Source organism: Hetaerina americana, unplaced genomic scaffold (genome assembly GCF_022747635.1).
Source record: "Hetaerina americana unplaced genomic scaffold, ioHetAmer1.1.p SCAF_87, whole genome shotgun sequence".
Lineage (NCBI taxonomy): Eukaryota > Metazoa > Arthropoda > Insecta > Odonata > Calopterygidae > Hetaerina > Hetaerina americana.
Window position 1 is genome coordinate 356691 of NW_027287505.1, and position 25873 is coordinate 382563.

The following is a 25873-nucleotide window of genomic DNA, read 5'->3' on the forward strand; positions in this document are numbered from 1 at the left end:
CAATTTCAAAAAATTTGAAATTTGCCAGAAACCCACAGCAGGACACGAGTATTCTGAATCTTACCCACAACTAGGTACACCACTTTTAATTATGCATCCATCGCATTGTTTGTGCATTCCAAATCTTTTCTTTCCAAAGGTTTCCCAAAACTATAAAATGTCAATATCTAATATAAATAAACAATTTATTAAAATACAAATATTTAATGCAAACAAATATGTAATATTAAATAATGTAAACAGAAGTGAAGCCAGGTAATACAGGAAATCAATCCATAAATATTTAAAATTTTGGCACTGGTTATTTAGTTAAGCTAATATCCCTAGATATCATATTACTCTAAATATAATGCTTCACATTCTTGCATTAAAATGTTATCAAGGCAGAAACTTGATGAAGAGCGACTTGTAGCTGCGCATCTCTTCACTCAAGGGTAATGTATCCTTTTGAAGGCATAACATACCAACCATGGTGGGGAAACATAAAAAAAAGTGTGCACTCATTGGGGTATTGTTTCAAGTCATTATTACTAAGAAATAGCCGAGATATCTGGATAAGATTGATTCTGCATGTTAATTGATCCTTACTTACATAATGCTGTAAATTAAAACTATTAATTTGTATATGCTTTGTTTCGGGAAGCCGTAGATTTAAGTAATTCCCAGTATGGAGAATAAAAGAGGCTCACAGTGTGATTCAGTTCCTTCATTTGAAAGGTTACAGTGTCCGTGGAACCCATGATGAAATGATGGCAGTCTATGGAAATGATAGCCCATCATTATTCAATGCAGTTGTGAGGTGGGAAAGGAATATTCAAACTGGCAGCCACATGTACCTCTAAGGTCATCCAAAGAAGTGAAAGTGAAGCAAAAAAAGATCCAAAGAGTGATCCATCACTCACAGACGTGATGCTGCCACAGGGAAGAAGAGAGTGGAGAGAATCCTTATATTAGCCTGAAGAGCAATCATCCAAATAATCATGAATGAGATTGATGATCTTAGTTACGGAAGTGTGCGGAAAATTATTCACAAAGAACTGCACGTGTCAAAGGTATCAGCACACTGGATTCCACAACCACTGACTCATTTTCAGAAGCAAACACAGCACAACCAGCAATTGTGACCATGATGCAACCAGTAATCTAAGAAACGTGACTTTTAAAATTAGCCAAATCCAACCAATTCTCCCAATTTCGCCCCAAGTGACTTCCCCCAATTCCCAAAACACAATAAACAACTGCATGGTCAGAGATTTAACAACACAAAAGACACCAATCAAGAAGTGGACCAACGTTTTCGCTGCAATCTGTTGAGTTCAACAGTGACCGACTTTGGAAGGTCAAGAAACAATGGGAGAAATGTCTCTTGGATGGAGACTTAGTCTTCAGATTAACAAATAAAAATTAAGTTTCCATCTCGAATATTTGCAGTAATATTTAAATGTTTACAAAACCCCCCTCGTACAATGTGGATCATGGATTTAAAATAACACACAAATAATATTCAAAAAATTTTTATCTTTTGCATTGAATTTGGTATTATACACTTTGGTATTGGTACACTGATAAATTCTCAGGGATAAAAGTCTTAATGTGTGGCAATCACAATAAAAATCTCTCATTTAAGATGCTATTAAAAATCAATAAATGCAACAAATCTTTCAAGTTTCTAAAACTCACAACCAAGATAGAAATATATATTTTAAGTGATTCACAGTCTGAATTCGCAAGCAGAATCCACTCCAAAATAATGCCAACGACATTCCAAAGGAACAATCAATTTTCTTCAGCATCAAGCAGTCACCGCATGTTACCATCATAGTAAATGCATTGGGTTCTAATACAGATTCCTCTTTGGAGTCCTAGCCACTCTCTCAATCGCACACACACACACACAAATCCACTCACTCAGGTAGAGATATGCACACTCAGTCACACCGGATAAAAACATGAGTTATGTGGTAACTTAATCTGATCACTATCATTATCACCTCAGTATCTCAAATTGCTCTGATACAGATATAAAAGAAAAAAGAGTGAAGGATCGATTCTTTTACAGTCATCGGAAGAAAACATCAACAGCGAGTGACGGAAGAAACAGATTCCATCACTCTTTAGGTGGTTTAGTAATACAGCTGCTCATGCATCATAATTTAACCTTTAGACTTGACTCATTCACACATGACTCTTCCAGTTTCTCCTCCTCTCAAAGCAACTGCCTCACACAGTCTTGGGGCTCCCACCACGGCCGCCTCCTTTGCCCAAGCAGTCTTTATCGGGAACAGACAAGTCCAGCTCCCCAATCATCTGAGGAAAACAGAAACAATCGGAGGAAACCATTCCTTGAAATATTTCAACTAATTCCTATTCATTGTTGATTAAGCACACAGAATTGAATTATACACAATACACCAAAAACAATCCATTAAATCCTAGTGCTGGCCTCAAATTAATTTTTAAACATTTACTAATACAATGCAACAATTTCAGAGTGTAAAAATCACTCGTCTTGACCGGGATTCGAACCCGGATCCCTCAATGTCCGGATGATACTTTTAGCCAGTTAAGCTATCTAGGCATCCTCCTAAACTCTGAAATTTTAGAGGCTTTAAAGGAACAAGATTCAAAACCCAGTCAAGGAGAATGATTTTTACACTCTGAAATTGTTGCATTGAAATGCACATCAGCGGATGACTCTGTTAAAAGTTACTGTCTCGGCATCTCCCGCTGTTTCTTTGGAATTTACTAATACACTACATTTATTCAAAATGAAAGTGTACTTGATGCTTTATTCGAATGACCCTATAGATACTATGCATGCTTATATGACACCATGAGTGGCATGATAATTATGTATTATCAGAATGAGTTGCCGATATGTACAAATAGTTGAGCCTGAATCATTACATTAATTTTTCAATAATTTGGAATAAAATTAGTTTCAAGTGCATTGTTCTTCTCATTCCATATAAGCCCCTTTATACTTTAATATTCCTTTAATAAGGAATTTGGAAAGGGAATAGAATTGCATATAATTCCAGTTTTATGAGCATTAAACCAAGTGTAGCAATCAAACTGAGATTCCATTTCATTTTATCAACATGCATATTCCAGCCAGTTAAGCTTAGAAACTTCCCCTGGATTCAAACCTGGATCACACCATCTAACACCTTCAGTTATGCCCAAAAGATGCACTGGATTCATAGATCAGGGAGAATAGCTTACAATATGGATTGTAATAATATAGCTAAGTGGAGGACACTAGGGTGAGCAGTATGGATATTAGGCAAAGATTGCAACAGAAAAAGAAGCATTTGTCACAGCAAGAAAACTGATCATTGGTGCACAAAGATATAAATAAATAATAAGTAAAGACTTGAATATGGAGCATAGCACTGTATGACACTGAAACCTGGTCTTTGAGGCAGTTGGAACACGAGCATAGATTGTGGAGACTTGAAAAGTGGAAATGAAGACAAATTAAGAAAGTTAGTTGGAAAGAAGAGCAAAACTATTGTTGAAGTTTTAGAAATGGGGGAACAGAGAAGAAGTAGTTGGACGAAATCCAAAGAAGACAGAAAAAGTGAGTGGAGGAAATACTGAGATATATATGGGTTAAAAAGAGAAAAAAAAACAGAACAAAGCCGTCTTCGTTTGATTGCACACAGTCAAAAATCATAATGATACGTCACTCAATTAACTATCAAAAATATCCTATTTTGCAAAACGTAGAAATCACACGGAAGGCTATAATAATATACCTGACCAAAGACAGTAGATATTTTATACTAAAAATGCCATCTCTTCCCCCAAGAAAATACGCACACTCACCTGAATAAGTGCGTCCATGCCAAAAAGAAAGCCTTCTTCATGGTTTCCAAGACGCCATGGATTTCGGTGGTTGATAGAGATGCCTTTTGGCAGTGGTCTCGTCTTGGCAAAGTCAATAAGCCAGGCTCCAGCATTGCAGTGTTCATTCTGGGAAGAGCTATCACCGCCACTGCTACTGCCATTTTCATCATACAGTAAGAGTACACTACTGCCCACAACCTGCGGACAGCACAAGAAATGCCAAAAATCTTTATGCCTTGGTATAAAAGAGGTAATTACTTAAAGAATAGTTAAGTAGTTCTGTTGATAGCGGCTTAATGAAATGTCATTTTTCCAGAGATAATCACCATTGAGCTACACCATGAACAGTGATAACAACCAATCAATCTGAGCCCATCCGACCTAGCCTTGTTGTGTGTATTTATGCACATATTTCCCCAGAATATCTCTGGCTCTAGCATTCACCTAGACATGACAGAAGACAGCCTTCAGAATGGTAAAGTTGACAAGACCATGCATAAATGCGAGTTATTTGTACCTGATGATGACACCTTTATTTGTACCTGATGATGACGCCTAAGCATTGAAACCAGTAGTACCAAAATAAAGAAGTGGACAATTACATTGTGTTCTTCATTTAATGAACAAGATTCCTTCCTTAGAGACATATGGGATGTAGTCCATTTCATGAGATAGCCTTCAACAGTAATATAATTATAAGCCATATACAGCCAAACCATAAGTTATGCTAATCACATCATGATTACAGCTTACAACATAAATCAACCCCGAGATGCATGCTTTACTGCTTAGTAGAGCTTCTTAAAAAAATCTCAACCCTTTGTAAAGCAAATTTACGGTCGAATCCCACCTACATAAATGCCAAAAATTAAACCATAAAAACTTCACCTTTCCCTTTCTCCAATATCAATAAGTATCTCTGTAGGGATGTTATCTATTGCCAATGACTTATTTGATTTCAATTCCCTTAACGCCCTTCCACATCACAATCAATCAAGTATGCCTGAACCTAAGTTATCCCTATACAGATCATTTTCTACACTTACTAGCCTAATATCTTCACCATACAGATCCTACGTATTCTTTCCACCTCACTTGAATAGTTCCAGGTTCAATTGGTAATTTTCCTGCCATAGCTTTAACCATAGTGTGCATGGATTTCCTCTCCTCATCTCCTGCTGGGCCTGCCAACTTTTGTACATAGCATCACCCACTTCACCAATCAGGGACTGATGATTGATGATACCCAACAGAACCCTGGAAAGTCCCCAAGCCCTCACCCTCCGCCACCCTTCTTTCTCCACCACATGCATTTCCCCTACTGCACCCAATTCCTGTTACTTGTTTCTTATCGTTCCCATTAATACTTTAACATTCTACTTCCTCCATCATCTTCCCTGTTTTATCCTCTAATGCTGCACTGCTGTTTGTCTGATGCGACACTTTATGAATAGTTAACAATGACCTGAATCCATACTCACTTCCTTCCTTCACACAGTCCTAAAATATCTTTACTTCCACTCTTCATCTCACACTTTATATTTTCCCTATTCCCAACATCATTTGAACATTCAAAGTTTCTATTAACTGGTTCAGTCCTCTTCTGTTGGCAGTCTTCTGTGCTGCCTTTCCCTAGTCTGTATATCCTTTAATTTATATTTAAAAACTATATGAGAAAGAAATTTCAACATGCTAAATTACATTTAACACGTTCACATGCAAACAAACATATTCAAAAAGTATGAAATTTAAAATAACCACGTGTAGTCTATGGAACTGCATTTAACTATGTGCTGATGTATTTCACCAGCTTATCTAAATTATATTGGTACATAATACCTTTTTAGCAAAGAACCGGCTCTTAAAAATTTAATCATAGAAAAATGACATATTTACGAAAAAGAAACCACCAAAGATAATTCTACTAAAATTAAAGTGAGCAATGAATAATTACTTTGCATACCAAGAGTTTCTATGAATTTGAGGAGTATAAAGCTGTCTGTTTAAGAGTCAAAAATATTAAAGGAGTTCCTGTATCAATATAACATAATATAAATATGAGCAAGCTCTTCGCTAAAGTAAAGGAATATTAGATGTGATAATAATAACATTAATAATAATTATTTATCAGTCATGAATGTCGTTAAATGCAATGGACCTCATCATGATATTAAAGAAAACACGTAATATTACATGCAGAGTCTAGCAGACCCAACGGACTAAGACAAAACAATTTAACCATCTGACCTGCTTTACCCTCTTCATGAAAAAAATGCACAAAGATAAACCTGACACTGTTATGTTTATCTGAACTGCTGACAATATCAGCACTAGAAATTTTCCAATTCAATTACTGACGTTTTTTCCTCAGGAAGACATTGCCGTCAAGTACAATCCTAGTGACGTTTTTGCTCTCACTGTTAGCGCAAACATCACCACGGGACCAAAATCATAATCACCTATTCCAAAGTTAATATTACCCCATGAAACTTAGTTACGTAAACTTGGTGAAAAGTATAAATTTTCAAATATTTTTCACCTTGGAGAAAAATAATATTTAACAATTGTGACTTATACTATACTCTTTTATTCACATGACCCAGGTTTATATACTTCATGTCATCTTCATATTTAAAATCTAGGAAAGGCAATTTGAGAAACATTCTCTCACTAGTTGGGCCCTTTTTCAATGTATGAGTGAGTGTATTCCGGAGTGCTTGTGAGTGTGCCAGCTCTGTGGTTGTCACTGGAGTGGAATTTATTCCCATAAAAAGTCACGGATAGTCTATATCTGTTCATAAACGCAGGTGTCCTTAACTGAGTCCCTTTAATCATGTGAAGGATCCCATTGTTGGTTGAGTTGGGTTTATCTGTAGCGGGTCACTGATGAGGAAGTAACATTCCTGCAAACTACTACAGAAGGGTGTTCTGGTTAAGAGCTTGTGGTTGGTCACTGTCATGAAATTTCAACCATCACAACAAATTTAGTTTTAACTGTAGGACATGTGGTGCATGTCATCATTATAACATGATTTTTGTCCACTCCTGAAAGGATAACAAATAAAAACATAATACCCACATTTTGCATATCCTTCATTCTCCGATAATGGACTTTATAAGACACACAGGGAACAGGGCCTTGCAACCCACAATGACCCATACCAATTTATACATTTCTTCAAAGTCACCACTTTTACATGCATGACGATGTTCTTATGTCTTGCAAATGCCAATCATTATATTTTTACCATAGTTAAGTGTACTTCATTGTTCTTCATTTTATTCTAAATGTATTACTCTAGGGTACATCTTTCAATGGTTATTAAATGTATGAATAATTGAACTGAAGAATGTAAAAAATATAATAATACCAAATGGCCTTTTATTTATGAACGGCACAAAACACTTATTTTATTAAAACAGCATCATAAATTAACACATTGTAAATTCTTAGTTTTGTATATATTGAGGGTATCAGTGACAGAATAAAAAAAGGAAAAATTAAGATTTATGCAAAACTAAGGTAACGCAGGTAAATTTACTTTGGGAGCTTATTTTGATGTTTCAAAAAGTAATACATCTTCTCATGTAAAAATGAGAACTTTTCATATTAAAGGAGAAATTCTCCAAGAACAAACTTGCAAAAACCCATCTTTGATAAAATATCATGCAAAATTAGTTCAATATTACTGTTCTCCACCTCTTAAAATGCAAACTGTTAATAGTATCTAAACAATTCAGAGGGTCTTAAGATAGGAAGGCTTTACAGCATTAGAAGTACTGAGATCATATTTGGAACTTTTACATTACAAGGTGAAGTAAACACATACCTCATGAGTCTTGAAGAATGGCGATTGCTCGAATTTGGAGCGAATTTCCCTCAGTCTATTTAATAGTTGATTTTGGACCAATGTCCCTCCAGGGGTGAAAAATACTCTTAAAGTTTTGCTGACATCCTCCCTAGATTTCAGCTTCTTTAAGTCACCAATGACTTCAAGTCCACGAAGCTAGAACACAATTATGCATTCATTTAAAGAAGATACAGCCAAAAAGAAGGAATCATGACTTCAAAGCTATGTATTTCACATTCTCCGAGCATAATATAATTCCGACAGTCTACAGCAATAGCTATGGGCATGTCTAACCACTTATATCAAAATCCTTCCATTATATTCTATATTAAAAACAATTGTAACTTAATTCAGAGAAGATGAACACATGCTAGATACTTTAAGCTATCATCAAATTCTACAGTTAAGACTTTGGTTCGCAAAATAAAAGACATGGTGAGATTAAAAAAACACAATTGATTAATGCAAAAGACAAGTACAATGAGTGCCTGGTCTGCATATATGTAAAACCATTAACACAGTAATCGACCCGAAGGTCAGTTTAGTAGGTGATGCCTGTAGGAGTTCACCCAGTACTAAGCCCTATACGGCAGGTGAAATTCACACATCAGGGTAGGGGGGCCAGTTCCTTTCCCTGTGCCGGTTATGGTTTCCCAGGAAGACCTGGTACCCAAAAAATCACATGGCTTGGGTGGAGCTGTAGGTGCCCAGAGTGCCTTGCCCGGGAATCGAACACAGGACCCTCCAGTCAGTAGTCCAACGCTCTACCCACTGGACTACCATGACCCCTGCATATATATATTTTACAGTAATTAATGGAACGACTAACAAGTAGTGAAAGGATATCTCTATACATAGAGGCACAAGGACCCATTGTTTGCTTGAATGCTTGTTGGTCAATTATAAGGTATTTTATTCAGCAAATTTTGCCCTAATCATATGAATACGACTAATGTAAAAATTACAAATTCATTGACTCACCCTTATAGCCTCAATGCGAAACCCAAGGGACGACGATGAACTCTGTTCTTCCCGAAACTGCATGTACCTCAACTTGGTGACCATTTGTATTCCGTGCTCCTCCTCTGTAGGGGCATATGGGTCAACCTTCACCATCTGAAATGAAAGCCAATAGACATAATGTAAAAATAAAATATATACACGTAAATAAAAAACATTAAACAAATAATACACCTTATTTCTCTGAGTAAAAAACTTCAATTCAAAAGAGTCAATTAACACAGAAACATAATTTCCATTATGTGCTGAGACAGTATTTGGTCACCAGATGTACTGACGAGGGCGGTTCAATGAGTACCCGTGTTAGAAATGATGAAACCATTTTATCAAAAATGTTTTTTTTAATTTGCAACCTTGTCCTCTTTTAGAAAGATACACTTCTCCCAACGTTCTGGCTATTTCTTTAACCTCTCCAAAAAATATGATTTGTCGAACTCTCCAAAATACGCCTCTGTCTCGGCGATAACTTCCTCGTTTGAGCTAAATTTTTTCTCGCGAGCCATTTCTTCATGTTAGGGAATAAGAAAAAGTTGCAGGGAGCCAGATCGGGTGAATATGGGGGTGGGGCAGCAATTCATAACATAGTTCATGCAGTTCATGAAGTTGACAGCCAGATCAGTTTGTTGTCCACCGTGACCAATCGCGGCACCCATCGGCCGAAAATTTTTTCATCGCCAACTTTTCATGTAAAATATTAATTGCCGTTCCAGTCGATACACCCACGGCCTCTGCTACTTCACGCACTTTCATTCGTCGATCAGCGAGAATCATGGCGTAGGCTTTTTGAATGATTTCCTCTGTAACCTCATCTGCTGAGCGTCCTGGTCGCTCCTCATCAAAAACAGATGTTTGCCCACCTTTAAATTTGTTGAACCAATATCAAACTGTGGTCATAGATGGCGAAGTGTCCCCATAAACAGAATCTGACTTTGCTTTTATCTCCTTGCATTTCTTCCCATCCAAAAACAAAAAGCGAATTACCGAATGATACTGCTCTTTTCCCATCTTAACAAAAATCACGAAACACGTCTTACTCAAATGGCTTGCAAATCCAACTTAACCTTTAAATCAGTCTGAAATTTGTTTCACCATCGTTTGATAGATGGCAGCACACGATGATAACATAAACTTCCCTCAGGAATGCCCTTTGTCGTCAAACGTGGGTACTTATTGAACCGCCCTCGTATATTTGAATAAGTTCTCACAGATCATGGTGATTCTCAGTAAAGATTATATCTTGATTGATTGGACAACCCTGAAAATTTAGACTTTCCTGGATGTAAAACAAAAAAATCAAATAGAATTCCATAAAATATAGACCAACCCACCGAGCAACCATAAGGAAGAAGAGGTCGATAGGATATACGATCAGTTAGAGGACATGATCGCGTGTGTTCCTGCAGGGAAACATTTGATAGTGATGGGGGATTGGAATGCGACGGTAGGCGAAGGAAGAGATGGTGATGAGGTGGGCGACTACGGTTTAGGCACGAGGAATGACCGCGGGGAGAAAGCAGTTGAGTTCTGCAGGAGACAGGGGTTAGTCATCACCAACACTTGGTTTAGACACCACAAAAGACGCAGGTATACATGGAAAATGCCAGGTGACTCAGGAAGATATCAGCTAGATTATATCCTGGTTAGACACAGGTTTAGGAACAGTGTGATAAATTCGCACAGCTTCCCGGGAGCGGATGCGGACTCAGACCACAATTTAGTTGTTATGAAATGTAGCGTACGTTTCAAAAAGATAAGGCAGGGGCGGCGAGTTAGAAAATGGAATGTAGAAGCATTAAATGGGTTGAAAAGGAAGGAATACAAACAGGCGGTAGAGAAAATCATGGAGGATGGTAAAGAGCTAAGTACTATCGAAGAAAAATGGGAAATGATCAAAAAAGGGTTGTCTAAAGCCGCAAAAGACACTATTGGAACCGTTAACGCTAAAAGGACTAGGAAACCATGGATCACGGATGAGATGATTACAAAGATGGATGAGCGGCGAAAATGGAAGAATATAAATACAGAATTAGGCAAAATGAAGTACAAAGAATTGAACAATAAATTGAGGCGGGCAACAAATAAGGCAAAAGACGCATGGTGGAAGACGCAGTGCGAGGATATGGAAAGTCTGCAGAGGAAGGGTGAAATCGGTGCGCTGTACAGCAAAGTTAAATCGTTATCGGGAAGTAAGAAAGGAAGAGCTACGCTAAGAGTTAGAGATAAGGCGGGTAAGGTAATAGTTGACGCAGGAAAGATCCAAGAGAGATGGAAGGAATATATAGAAGAACTGTATAGTAAAGAACTCAGACCAACAAAGTTAGACATTGAAAAAGAAAATGACGTAGAGGAAGACAGCTTAGGTCCAGGCATACTAGACAATGAGATAGAAAGGGCATTAAGGGAGATGAAACTAAATAAGGCCGTGGGGGTAGATAACATTCCCGTGGAACTTTTAAAATGCTTAGGAAAATGTGGGAGGAAGAGGCTATATGGGCTGATCCGTAGCATTTATGTGGAGGGAATCTGGCCGGAAGACTTTGTGAGAGCAGTTTTAGTTCCGATTCCGAAAAAGGTAAAGGCCACATCATGTGAGGACTATAGGACAATTAGTTTGATATCCCACGCAGCTAAAGTTGTTCTCAGGATCATAAACAAAAGGATAGAGAGTAGGGCAAATGATTACTTAGGGGATGATCAGTTTGGGTTTAGGAAGGGGAGAGGTACGCGTGATGCCATTGCAGTAATGAGATTATTAATCAAGAGGAATATAGAACACAACCAGGAGGTATTTGCCTGTTTCGTAGATTTCGAAAAAGCGTTTGATAGAGTGAATTGGGAAAAACTAATGAGTATATTGCAGAAAATAGGAATAGATTGGAGGGAAAGGAGGCTAATCCGCAACCTGTACATGTCTCAGACTGCTCAGGTGCGGGTGGGAAACGGGGAGTCAGGATGGGCAGTGTTAGGAAGGGGTGTAAGGCAGGGTTGCCCATTATCACCGTTGCTGTTCAACCTGTATGCAGAGGAAATGATCAAAGAGGCATGGGAAGAACTCGAGGTAGGAATGAAAGTGGGCGGGGGATTCGTAAAATCAGTTAGGTTTGCTGATGACCAAGCTTTAGTTTGTCAGTCAGCCAAGGGGCTGCAAGCATTGCTGAGTGAATTGGAAATTCAGTGCGACAGGTATGGGATGAGAATCAATATTAATAAAACAAAGGTTATGCGATTTTCTAGAAAGAAAAAGGCCAAGCTTAACATTAAAATAGGAGGGCAAAAACTAGAGCAGGTAGAACAGTTTACGTATCTCGGTAGTGTTTTGGACCAACACGGTCAAAGTAGTAGGGACGTAAGGAGAAGAATTGCGCTAGGCAAAGAGGCTTTCACAAGGAGGAGGGAGTTGTAGACGGGGACTTTGAGTAAGGATGTTAAGAAAAGACTCGTAAAAACTTTGATATGGAGCGTAGCTATGTACGGCGCGGAACCGTGGTCATTGAAGCAGGAGGATAGACGTAGACTGGAGGCTTTTGAAATGTGGGTGTGGAGAAGAATGGAGAAGGTGAAATGGACAGAGAAGAAAACAAATGAGGAAGTACTTGGTATGGTGGGCGAAGAGAGGGGTTTGTTGGGAGCAATCCTATGGAGGCAGGAAAAGTGGATGAAGGGGGTGTTGACCGGCAGTGGGATGTTGAAGACTGTGATAGAGGGTAGAATGTTGGGCAAAAGAGGAAAGGGAAGGAACAGGATAGGGATGTTGGACGGGATGAAGGGAGGAAGAAAGTACTCAGAAATGAAGAGGGACCTGATATAGAGTAGGATGATGGATTTTGTGTTTTGTTAGGAGTAATAAAATATTTGTTTGATAGTTGTGTCCATCGAAAAACCTACCTTGACCGGTAGATTACCTAAAAAAAAAAAAAAAAATAGACCAACCTTCAAGGAAAATGTATTCAATTTCATTTTGCAAGTTAAAATAACTTTCATCCACAACATTCTTCAACAAGCCATAGTCTAATCAACTGTGGATATTAAGCATTTACCTTGAGATACAAGTCATGCCGCGGAGGAGAGGAGATATCTGCTGATGCCTCCTTCTCGAGGAAAGTTCGTGTCCCTATTTTCACGTCCATCACATATGGATCAGCAAAACCAAATAGAAGGTCTTGGAGCTCAAGGAACTTTTCCCCTTTGTATGTAACCTAAGCAGATCAGCATCCAAATAAAAGAAAATTATTCAAACATATATATCAATATTGCAAATCAGAGGCAATGTTGCTTCCTATATCCTAAAATAAACTCCTCCTGAATGAAGCTGATTGTGTTTGACTACTAGATTTCTAACCTAGATTAATGGGGCATGTTGACTTGTCAAATAGATATTATGTTGCCACCAAGTCTTTTCAAGAATCCAGATCAAAGTTAATTTCAGCAGTAATACCACTTGAAATGCCAATAAAATTCCATTATATTTCCTCATTTGGCATTTTAATTTAATTGTTAGTTATTATATTATTATATTGTTGCAGTTTTCATTACTTAAACATGATCCAATATAGAAGTACTAGAGAGAAGCAAGTCAAGGTGTATTTTATACTCATTACAATAGGATATAACTGAATTTCAGACGCAAAAATCAGAGGTAAATTTTACACCAATTCATGAAAAATTGTAGTAACTCAACAAAACAACCATTCGCGCAGGTTTTGAGGCGGACACCCAACAAGTGCTAGAAAGTAAAAACTGGCTTCACAGTGACAAGAACAAAGCTGATTTATAAAACACACAATTATTGCTTATTTGCACACTTCCAAGACTTCTAAAAGATGATTAGTTCTTATTTTAAAAAAATACAAGGAAAATGAGATTGTGTCATTCTGAACAATAAAGTTAAACCAGTTATGCGCACGAAGGACCAGAGCATAGAACTTGTTATTATTAAACAATGCTGATTTCCGCAAGAACTGATATAAGACATAAAATTCTCCAACTGATTTCCTGATCTCAGACGAACATAGGATCCTTGATATTTCAGGATTTTAAACAGGCTCTCCTAGTTAAGCCAATCACAGAAATCAAATCAAGGGTTGTTAGGATTTAGGATTTGATGGTCAAGGCATTTTTTTTAAATCCACACCTTGGCAGGATAAATAAAATGACTCTCTCCCTGTGCCACTGAACCACTTGGTTTCCCATGCGTATATCGTGCAATAAAATAATGACGCTTTGTTGAAGCGACACACATGACCCAGGATTTCAACCAAGACCTTCCAGCAAGTGGTCAAAGTGCTCTACCCGCTTTTGAAACTGCACATCTATTATAAATATCAGAGAGACTTCTCCAACTTCTCACCTCTCGGAAGAAGCGAGGCAAGACATCCCTCGCAGGCTCCTCCTCCGCTTCAGAATACTCTTCCCCTCCTCCCAACTCACCCTCCCGCCTCCACAACCACCTCCTCGCTTTGCCTGCAAATAAGGGAATGCACAAAGGCTAACAGTTTGTACAAGGGCACTGATGAATACTAACCATCACTTAAGACAATTGGTAAAGTCTGCAATAAACTAAACCTCACTACCAATGAGGGGCAACCTGGAGCTACAAATAATGACACTCTTTTGTCAACTATCTAAGCTGTAGGAAGAGAAAGGATGTAAGACAAAGCTGACAGGCACAAATCACAACATAGCTTCCACACTTACCAGGTGTACAAGTATGAAATTGGAATCTCAGATGTCAGATGGTGCACCAATTCAGTTTGTGGTATAAAGATTTAAGACCCTTAAGCCATTTTGCTGTGCCAACAACAGGAAGTGGCATGCATGCACGAGTGATTAATTGAAAGTATTTCCATAGTGTTGTGTTGTTGTGTGTACATGGAAATGTATACCAAACAAAGAGCATTCACAGACAGAATTAATTTTTTTTGTTTTCATTTGAAGGAAACATCAGCTGAATCATAGTGATTACTTTGAGAAGCTTTTGCTGAACCTGATCCATCACAAGATACGTGTGGATAATGGTTTCGGCATTTCAAAAGTGATGACTTTGATGTTGCAGACAAGGAACACAGAAAACCATCAAAAAGGTACGAAGATATGAAATACAAAGCTAACAGTTTCAGGCTTAACTTTGTGGAATTCTTTCATGGTGAGGGTGAAAGAAAGAGAAAAAACAACTTTGCACTTCCACACACTTTTTAATATAACACGACCATGGTTTCAATGCTGCGCATCATCATCAGGTACAATACAACAAAATTATTCAACTTATATAGCCAGGAGCCAGGTAGGGGAAGTCAGGGAGAGGGGTGGTAGCAATCATTGGTGGGTGAAGGGAAAGTGAGGGGGATCTCCATTAGATCCCCCTCACTTTCCCTTCCCTCATCTAGGCATTTCCCAACATGGGCAGTCAAAGACCCTTTAGTCGCACAACTTCCCTAAAAATAAAGACCATTATACCATGCTATAGCAACATTATCATTCCATCTGATTCTTGTCACCCTACTGCTCATAAACTATCCGCATTCCATGCGATGTTACATAGACTAGTAAATTTACCCCTCACAAAAACCAACTTCAATAAGGAACTCAACATTATAAAATCCATAGCATCATCTAATGGCTATGATCCAAATTTAATAATGAAAATGCTAAAGAAAAAACTCCAGAGAATTGCCATTTCCAAAATTTGCCCTCTTAGGCCCGCTAAAGATAATACAAAAAAGTGGTGTAAATTATTATTTGTTGGTCCCCTCACGGACAAATTAGCTAGACGTTTCCCCAAAGATACATATAACATTTCTCTTTACAACCCCTCCACACTAGGGAGGATATTATGCAGAAATAAAGACAAGTTGGACCCCCTCCTTCAATCCGGTGTGTACAAAGTGAAATGTGATTCCTGTGAAAAGTGCTACATAGGCCAGACTGGGAGAGGTTTCATCACGAGAGTGAAAGAACATAAGAGATGCTGGACATCAGGTGATGAAACGTCTCTCCTAGCCAAACATCTAATAAGGACATCGCATAATTGCAAATTTTTTCCAGAAATCCTCCACCTGGAGAATAAGGGGATGAAACTTGACACATTGGAACAATTGGAAATACTGCAGGAGGACCACAATGTTCTCCTAAATGAACAAATTTTTGTGAACCATTCACCCCTCCTCAAGATCCCTTTCACGATTAATAAAATCAAGAATCAAAATCCTACTGCCCCTCCTCTTTCATGACTTCACCCTCCTACCTTCTCCTCTCTTCCCCCCCCTGTCAGGGTCTCTCACTGCCCACTACCACCGGTCATCATATTTTCCAAGAATTAACTAGTGCATTCCCCCCCTCCCAGCACGTGGCTCATCCCTTCCACTAAAACCAACCAGTGGGCTCTGCTTCCCAGAAAGTTACCTGTTTAACCCATCTTCCCCCGCCCCCCACTATCTCCTACTGATAATTCCTTCCCTATGTCCTTAAGCCTTTAACCCCCTGCTATACAACAACCCGCTCCCGATACTCCAGCCCCTCGTCCCCCACTTTGCGGTTTTTCCTGTCATTAACCCCCCCCATTTTTCGCTCTTTATAACCTCTCCGCCTCTCCTCCCCCCCCCCTCTTCCTCTCCCCTACTCGACTCTCCCTCCCCAACCACATCTGCTGTCCATATAAATAAGGTCTCCTTACTATTTAGTTTGTCTTGTACCTGATGATGACTCTGTGAGTTGAAACGCGTCGTACGATAAATAAACTGTGGAAAAGTGCAAATTGTCCTTATTTCATTATGATGAACTTCCACGACCTCAAGCCTGAATCTCTTGAACTTAGTTTATTTTTACCTCATGTTGAGTTTCTATCACACTGTAATGGATATTTTTGTGATTTGCAGAACTTTGTAGCCGCATTAAATATTAATATAACATAATTTTTACATATAAAAATGCACAAAAAGTTTTTTCTTTTTTTAAGTTCTTCTTTTTTGCCCTCAGATGATGCAAAAAAAAGAAAATGCATCTTTAGTGAGTAAGTGAACCTTTCATAGTTAGAGGGAAACATTGTCATTGCAGTAGGATGATATGCGTAGATGGGAGTATTTTGAAATGAGGGTGTGTAGAAGGATAGAGGTGATGAAGTGGACAGAGAGGAAAACAAATGAGGAAGCACTAGGCATGTTGAGGGAGGAGAGGGGATAGTTGGAAGAAATTCAAGAAAGGCAATTAAGACGGATGCAGAGCATTTTGTTGGCAGTGGGATGTTGAAGACTGTAATAGAGGGGAGAATGTTCAGCAAACGAGGAAAGGGAAGGAATAGGATATGGATGTTGGATGGGATAGAGGGCCACAGAAAGTAGGTATACAGAATTGAAGAAGAGTTTATTATATTGTCATGCTATTGTACTGTTTCGTTAAGAGAGGCAAAGAAATGAATTATAGTACCATTGAATTATGGGTCCATCCAAAACCCAACCACATATGGCAGAATACAAATAACAAAATGCAATTTACTATTCATATTATTGCCAATATTGCAATTTCAAAGCCTGACGACATATATGCAAGTACATTCCATCTTACCTGACTCAGTTAATCCATATATTTTTTCATAGACCTGTCTCTCAGAGGAATCTCCACCCCTTTTCCAGATGGTACCAGGACCTGCTGGAGCTAGGAATCCAGTGTGCCCAGAGAGCTGAAACCATGGATGATGTCGCCTGGCACAAGCAAGTCTCAAGAGGACATCACTGGCCGGAGCAGTCAGATCCAGAGCATTCTATGGAGATAACAGGAGGCCATGTCCAAAGTTAAAAGAGACCTGAAAAGTTGTGCACAGAGCCTAATCTCCTACCTTTTTGGATGCACACAAAATGGACCATTGGGGCTATTCCATGAGAACTTCATGCATTTAGCACATAAATGATATTTACGGATGCACTCTGAATGAACCACACCTCAGCCATTAATTGCTTTACAAAATAAATGGTGATGATTCAAACCATTTTGTAGCTGATTCCGATTTTTAGAGGTACACAAATAATTCAAGTGAGCATTCATTTTACATGAAGAGTTTCCAAGCTGTCCCTTGGAAGTAATCATGTGCAGAAGTTCCACCAGTTCTTATTCTACAGTTCTAGGGATATAGCCACCTGATTGGAAGAGACATGAAAACTTTTTGAACTAAAAGAGTTTTAAAATTCCAAAGAAACTGCGGGAGATGCCGCAACAGTAACTTTTAACGGAGTCATCCGCTAATGTGCATTTCAATGCAACAATTTCAGAGCGTAAAAATCGCGAGCGTAAAAAATCAGAGCGTAAAAAAAAAAAGAGTTTTATCTTTTTACTTATTTATCGAACTTCAGAAAATCAGGTAGACTGACAAACAAAAAAAAACAAACATCCCCACACAAGACAAGAGCACCTACTGACGCAGTACACATCTATCGGTTTGGAACTATATCTTGTCCTTTAAGGTGCCCATTGCTCTCTTAGTCACCACCTCCCTATTCTTTCCAGCCTAAATCTCATCTAACTCTTGGTTGTTACACTGCTGCTGATTTTGACCTTCTTCCACCATCATTTGTTTCGACATGGGCGCATAATTTCCGTCCCTATACACTTATGTTCACTTCCAATGCCTTCATTTCTGATAAGATCTTCTTCATACAAATCTTAACTTGACTCATGCCTATAATCCAAATTTAGCACGCATTTATACCTGGACGAATTTCAATTTGAATTTTCTGCCATATCGTAGTTCCACTGGAGATCATGATTGGCATTCTTGAAAGCTATAGGCATCTAGTAAACAGCCATTACCTCAAAATGGCAGAGATGTCATGTACAAGTGCGGAGTACAATCGAAGCACCGTTATTATCGAAGGTGTTCACGCCAGATGTTACATTGTGAAATAGTTCAATTTTTCTGGTACCAAAGATCAACTGTCTACAATATTTCGACTAAGTATAATGCTTTGGAGAGTTCTGGGAAAGGTTCTGCTGACCCATCAAGGAAATCTCATTTGAGGAAATGCGTGCTTGCCTAAATTTAATTGCCGCGCCCCTGGGGCTACAACCAAACGCTACATGATGCAAAAAAACCACTGAAAGCAGAAGCCAGAGAGGAGGGGAGGGTTCACAGAGAGAAAGCAGAGAGAAGGGTTCATGGAGGCTGGAAAAGTTTAAAAAAAAACCTCAGAGGATAATCAGCAGAACCGGCAAAATATGCTAAACTAATGACAATAATGTTTTACATATATTTGAATTCCAGTAGTAGCTTGAAATCCTTTCCATTTTCATTACAAATATACTGGCAGTGGTTTACATGGAGCCCTAGCTTTAATTGTTTTATAAACATTACCTTAACTTGGTCTCATCAATTGGACATTCAAACTACCCTTCAATTCAAATATTTTTGGGAAGCATAATACATAACTACAATTCATTCCCAAAACATAAGCATGTTCTAGGACATGCATTACAAGTAGCAGATCAATTAATGAAAAAAATAAAAGAAAATTTTGTCCACGATCATAATAATAAATTGATGGCCATGATCCCAAAATGACAAAAAATGAACTTTTCCATTTTTATTATGCAAACAAGGAAATATCTCAAGAGCAAAATAATTCAAAGAATTTTTGAAATATTATAAGATGATTATAAAAGATCTGAGCATTAGAAACATTACCAATGTAATAGAGCAAAATATACATGTACATTAATGGTATTACTGTTATCAACTCATCTAGCATGGTATAATACTTCAAATTTCATCCAAAACAAATAATAAGCATGCATGGTGAGAATGGCCCCAAATCCTCTCCTCCTACAGGCTAATATGAGCTAAAATAACAATAGCAGGAAAAGGCTCGGGTAGTTTAAGGCAAAATTATTACTTTTCCGGAGGAATTTTATGGTGAAATAGTCCAAAGCAATGTAACAATTTAAATATTAACAGGGCACCTTAACGGATCACAATGAAACATGTACTCACTAAAGCAAGAAACTGAAGGAAAACATTATCTTCCAGATCATCATGATTTGCACTTTGTTCCTCTGTCCTGGGACAGCTTGTGGGGTCACACTTTGGCCCATATGGTAACGAATCAGACGATGCATATTCTTGCAATTCCTAAAGAAAGGTGAAAATAAGAGAAAAGTTATAATTCAAGCACATTCGGAAGGTAAACGAGATTAAAGGAGCACATTCATTTGAGCAACAAGAATTTTTTAACCATAAAGGAAATTTAGACAAGCGTGACTAATGTAAGTCACTCTGTAAGGACTTGCATTAGTATTTTACAAGTAATAAGATAAGAATTGACTGAACAGATCTTTTTTGTTGTTTTAAAATAGATTAGCGCAAATTCAAATAATGCTGTACAAGATAATCAAGGCACTTTTTGAAATGTGGCATTCATTACACTAAAAAATGCATGGAATAACTTAATAATGATTTTGTTGCATACAAACGTGTACATCATCATCTACAACATCTAATTTTATATCGCGTCCAATCGTGACAAATATATTTGTTCGTAATTCAATGACATGTACTCTGTCTAATGGTGCTTTCCTTCATGGTTTTACCTACGAGGAGGGATTTAATTTCCAAATTAACTAAGTCACGTTAATTTTCAATGCCTATTGGAAAGAATCCGACATTTCTTCATGTTTATCACTATGTAAATCACATATACGACACTGCGAGTCATATGTTTACAAACTATTTATATGACTCAAAATAAAATGACCGAACTCTTTAACAGATACAATTAAAACTGTGAACTTACCGTCAAGATATCATTGCCAGATCTCTTCTGATCACTATTCAGCCTTTGAGAAAGGACCTTGAAGGGAAAAAATAACGCACATAAAAATAAATAAAAACATATTTCTCATTCACTGAGAATAATGAGAAAACTAAGCAGTTGGCAACGAAGTAATTCCTGAATTGCCAAATAGACTGATTTGTTTAGCTAGCTAGTTATACTGCCACATTTGAAGGTATTTATTCACTGCCAGAAATATCGTTTTTCTTGGAAAACACTTTAATTGAAACACCGTCTACGGCATAAGAAGTAGCAACATGGCAATCAGATGTTTAAGCTACACAAATATAATTGTCTTTTAAAAATGAAAAGGCTATCAACCGATCAAGGAACTACAGGTATACATAGTTGATGTCAAATATAAATTTCATTTCTTGGCAATATAATTTAAGATTGGTCTAACTAATTCATTTTTAAATATATCCTGTCGCCATTTAAGAAATTTCAAACGTATAAGTGTTTATGATAATTCCAAGGACTAATTCTTCATGAGAAACAAACACCTACCTGACCTTCGGCAAAAAGCATAAAAAAGAATATAGTCTCTAATTACCTCCTTCCAAGCAGTTCGGAGACGATATGACGTGGAATATGACGGCGGAGGGAACTGAGTAACAGAGGAATCCATTCCTGTGGGATATTAATACACGTACGTCCCCCACGTACGCCATTTACCGCGAAGCAGACATCACATGTAATAGCAAACATGCTTGGAAAACAAACGAACGCCCCTCGAGCATTCCAATTGACGCTTTTTATTGGTCATTTAGCATAGAGCAAAATACCGCTAAATTCAAATACCTACATGTTATTATTGACCCCATTTAATGCAATGGAAATATTACCTATAGTGATGAGGTATTCATCATCATAAGTAAAATGGATATTTAAGATGGATATTGGATGGTGTATAATAAATTATGCGCACTGCGTATAGCATTCAATTCCTCATTTTTGTTCTACTTTATCGTCACTTTCAGTTCTTCGTGAGTACCATATTCTTGCCTTCATACCGTCCATATTCTTATTTTATACAACACCTATTTCCCTCAAATATTATAAATATTGCTGAAATATATTTTTAGAGTTTGCTTCAGAAGTATGTAGTTGTTTGTGCATGCTGTATTGAATGTGTTGCAAACAATTGAAGTTCAGCCTTGCGCTTGGACTTTTCTCGTTCCCATTTATTGGAAACTTAAAGATTGGCCACAGTATGGGCCCGCAATATTATTCACTCTATTTATAATATCATTTTTCCTGCTGATCAAAAGTTGGACTTTTTTTCTGGTACCAAGGGTTTTCTTTCATGCATGATGAAGATGACTTCAGTCACCATGAATGAACATCAATCAGTTGGGCCCACTCCATCCCTCAATAAAAATTTTCCAAATATCATGCTAGTGATTATGTTTATTATTTGTTGTGAAATATTCTGATTTGTGAAAATCTAGTTTTAAAAAAGTATTACCTTCTGTTCCAATGTAATATTTGACCCCTAGATGATGGGGGTCATGCAGTCACTTTAAGATACACGCCATGCTAGTATTTCTTAGGCGAGGGCTTGACAATCTACCCTCCTACTAGATATGTCACCAGAAAGATAGTTAAAATGATAGGTACCCATGAAACTATTAATCCCAGTAAAAGCCTCTCATAAACAAAATTAACCGAACTTGAAGTAAACATATTTTTGAGTATGATTGAAACTACACAATAACCACCCCAACTTTTATTTGGGTTTCATCCTGAACATTTTTTAATGGTGGAAGCAGAAACCAAGGGAATAGGTTCTCGCCCATTGTATTTGAGCTGACTTGTGTTCTAAAATAGTGGGACTGCCCTGTATGTCAGCACAAGTAAAAGCACCACAATCAATTTATAAAAAATATGAAAGTCCTCTATTTTTTAATTTGCATAACTTCCATTTTCATTTTTACCAAAAATGTAATTTAAACATAATCTTGAGGTCATTTGCTAACATTCATAATGGTGGTAATGTACACATTCATTTTACCGATTGAAGCTAAGTTTTTGATGAACCCTAACAATCAATATGTCCATGTGCCCTATTAGCTCCCTTTTTATCCCAAATAATTTCGTTCTTTGGTTCATTGAACCATCAACTGCGGTTCATGCCATCTAAAACATATAAACCCTTCTGTTTTCCAACTGGTTTTCCAAACATTAAATATATATGCTATCTAACATGTGATTTTAATATAATACTTCATAATATAATAAATGTTATAATTTATTTCAGAGTAAGACCTAGCATATAAAATTAAAGCTAATTGCAATTTTATGAATTCTTTCCTTATCACTACAGTAACTGCTCAGAATACAATTTCTACCTTGATTGTATTGCTGCCTTACTATGGGTATACAGGTGAATAGCGAGATGGGTCATCCACATATGAACCAAATTAGGCAGGTGAAGCCCCATATTAACCCCCCAAGCCCGTATAGGTATTTAAATGCTTGGGCCCCACTCACAGTATTTAATTTTTCTCAAATCTCCCCCTGTTGCAGTATTGTTGAAAATAATTTATATCTTTTTAAATATTTATTCTAAAATTTTAAAACAAATTAGCCTTATGTTAAATTTCTTATTCTATTTGGTAAATATTTGACTTTCATTATATTTTATATTTTCACTTCTTTATTTTCATTTGTGTTTTGAACCTCTGTTCTAAAAGTTCAGTTTTGTGTGAGATAATTTGAAAAAATCTTCTAAATATAGGACTGCATTGCAATCAGGGCATCAGCACTCTGTATCCCCTGTTTTACCTCGTGCAAAGCACAGCTGACATCTTCTTTTGATGCCTGGACTTCTTCCTGGTGGGCTGTATCTTTTCGACGAAGTGCCTCTCGATCAATCTTCCTCCCTAGAACTTGCACTATCACATCCAATAATCACTTCTGTTTTTCTCCATTCAAGTGTTCTACTAAATTCTCTATACTATCTTCACTCAAAAAAAGCTTACCCCTCTTGGAATCCATTTGGAGGGTTATGTACGAGGCTTTTTTACTTCTCTTTCTCAAGAAAGAAATCTAACAACTGATACTATAGACGGTGGGTGAACAGAACCTGAGGACAAAGCGTAGATGCAAAGAACTCACTTATCTCATAACGACAGACTTAATAGATGTATCTTCCTTTAAGCGTGGCTTTTCATGCAGTCAAAACAGAAAGATTAGGGAGACTTATTATCTAAGAGGTCAAGGACAACCATAGATATTAAAAGATTAGATGACACTGGAAAAAAATTCAAAACTGAGAGAACGGAGTGGGGAGGGGGGTATATGGCATATGTCGATCCACGGATAAGGCCTGCCGACTACAATGCATCACATACCGAGCCCCACGCTGAGGGGAACCATGCTGAGGGGCTATAGGATGCGATGGAAGCTTGGCTGGGGAAAATGCAAAATGTCTTCACATCATCAATACCTTGAGGTGGTGGAATATGGAGCTTCTCTGCGCTAGGATCTCATGTGCAATTTCTTATTAAACCATCCATCAAGGTGCATTTATGTGGGGAGCAGTAAGTAGCAATAATTAAGTGGCCTTGCCAGTGCTTTGCAATATTTTATTCCAAAAATGTATTTTTTGCTCTTTCAAAAATGTGGCTCTCATATCCAGTCAATGTATGTAGTTATGCTTTAACACTTTAGTTATGAATTTCACCTTTAAATTTAATTCAGGTACAGGTATAGGTACTTGTTAATCTATTATAGGTATTAATTCAGGAATCAAGAAGTGATTTATCAGCAGTATTGTAACAACTAGAGGCTTAAAAGGGGCATAATTTCCTGCCTGTATATGATTAGTTCCTGCAGCTTACCAATCCATATAGTTTTATGAGTACTTCAATTGTTTTTAAGTTCACTTGTTCCTTGGATTGCTTTAGTCAGCATTGCAGCATGTTCATAGAAATTGGCAAATATGGAATATAATGTTTACAATAATATAAGCCGGCTATATAAATACATAGCATGCTCTCTTCAAATTGACTGATACTATATTTAGACCATAATTTTCTCACATTTTTATAATTCTCCAATGCACATTGCACCTAGTGTTGCTAAAAATGACTTCTTAAAACCCTGTACTTTTGAGTATTTTTGCAGTCATTCCTCCCTTCTTTATATGTTGATTCATATTACATTCAGCTTCGCCTGTCCTGGATAAGATGGAAAGGCACAACTTTAAAAATTACCCCCAACATAAATCCTGCATTTTCATCGTACATTAGATACCATGCATTGCTCTGAAACATTTTCGAACAAACCAAGTTTTTGCAGTTTGCAAACTGCTTCAGGAGTTTGAGATCCATTCGATTCCGCCTTCCCCACCTCTATTGTGTTTGTCCTTTATGTGTGTTCCTATCCCTTTTCCTTATATCTGTTTCTATATAAATGAGTATTTATTTGCCGTTTGGCGGAATTTTGTGTTTGAATATATATATATATATATATATATATATATATATATATATATATATATATATATATATATATATATATATATATATATATATATATATATATATATATATGTATACATATATATATATATATATACATATATATATACATATATATTTATATTATACATATATATATATATATTTATTTATTTATATAATAAATTGGACAGCAGCAAGCAATATAGAAACACATAAAAGAACACTCACACGTTATTTCTTGATCACTTCGATGGAATTCTGCTCCGTCTTCCGATTAAGATGGAGCAGAATTGTGTGTTGGTGTTTCTATATTGTTTGTTGCTGTCCTATTTATTATTCGGCACTTCCATGTTACATCGACGAAATCATCTATATATATATATATATGTATATTAATTACATAGTATAATTATTACACACACACACACACACACATATATATATATATATATATATATATATATATATATATATATATATATATATATATATATATATATATATATATATATATATATATATATATATATATATATATATATATATATATATGTACATATATATATACATATATATACATATATATATAGTATATTAAATAAGACAGAATTTAAAGTTTTGAAAAGACTTGAAGATGCCATTGAATATTTTTTGCCTTGTAAAATATCTGTATAGGTCTCTTTTTCATAATATTTTCGAATTATTGTTATCATTATTAACAAACTAAATAATAGTAATGTACATAGTTATTGAAATAAAATCAGAGCAAACATACCATATTTGGTTCAAACCGAATTTGACCAATGGTAGAATGGGTTCAGTTGAAGGTCGAGGTTAGGTTAGGTTTCATGAATATTAAATAGACCAGTAA

The 25873-nt window shown here is 36.9% G+C and overlaps 1 protein-coding gene across 1 annotated transcript; it reads right to left on the reverse strand.

Moving 5' to 3' along the window:
- Positions 1-1498: 1498 nt before the first annotated feature.
- IP3K1 (inositol-trisphosphate 3-kinase-like protein) lies at positions 1499-21233 on the reverse strand. Its single transcript, XM_071597355.1, has 10 exons — positions 21087-21233; positions 20495-20551; positions 19696-19833; positions 17280-17475; positions 14071-14183; positions 12761-12919; positions 8685-8819; positions 7683-7859; positions 3832-4050; positions 1499-2307 (listed from the first exon to the last, which is right to left on the reverse strand). Exons 1-10 carry the CDS (start codon positions 21159-21161, stop codon positions 2221-2223), a joined length of 1356 nt encoding a protein of 451 aa, XP_071453456.1. The 5' UTR covers positions 21162-21233; the 3' UTR covers positions 1499-2220.
- Positions 21234-25873: the final 4640 nt, after the last annotated feature.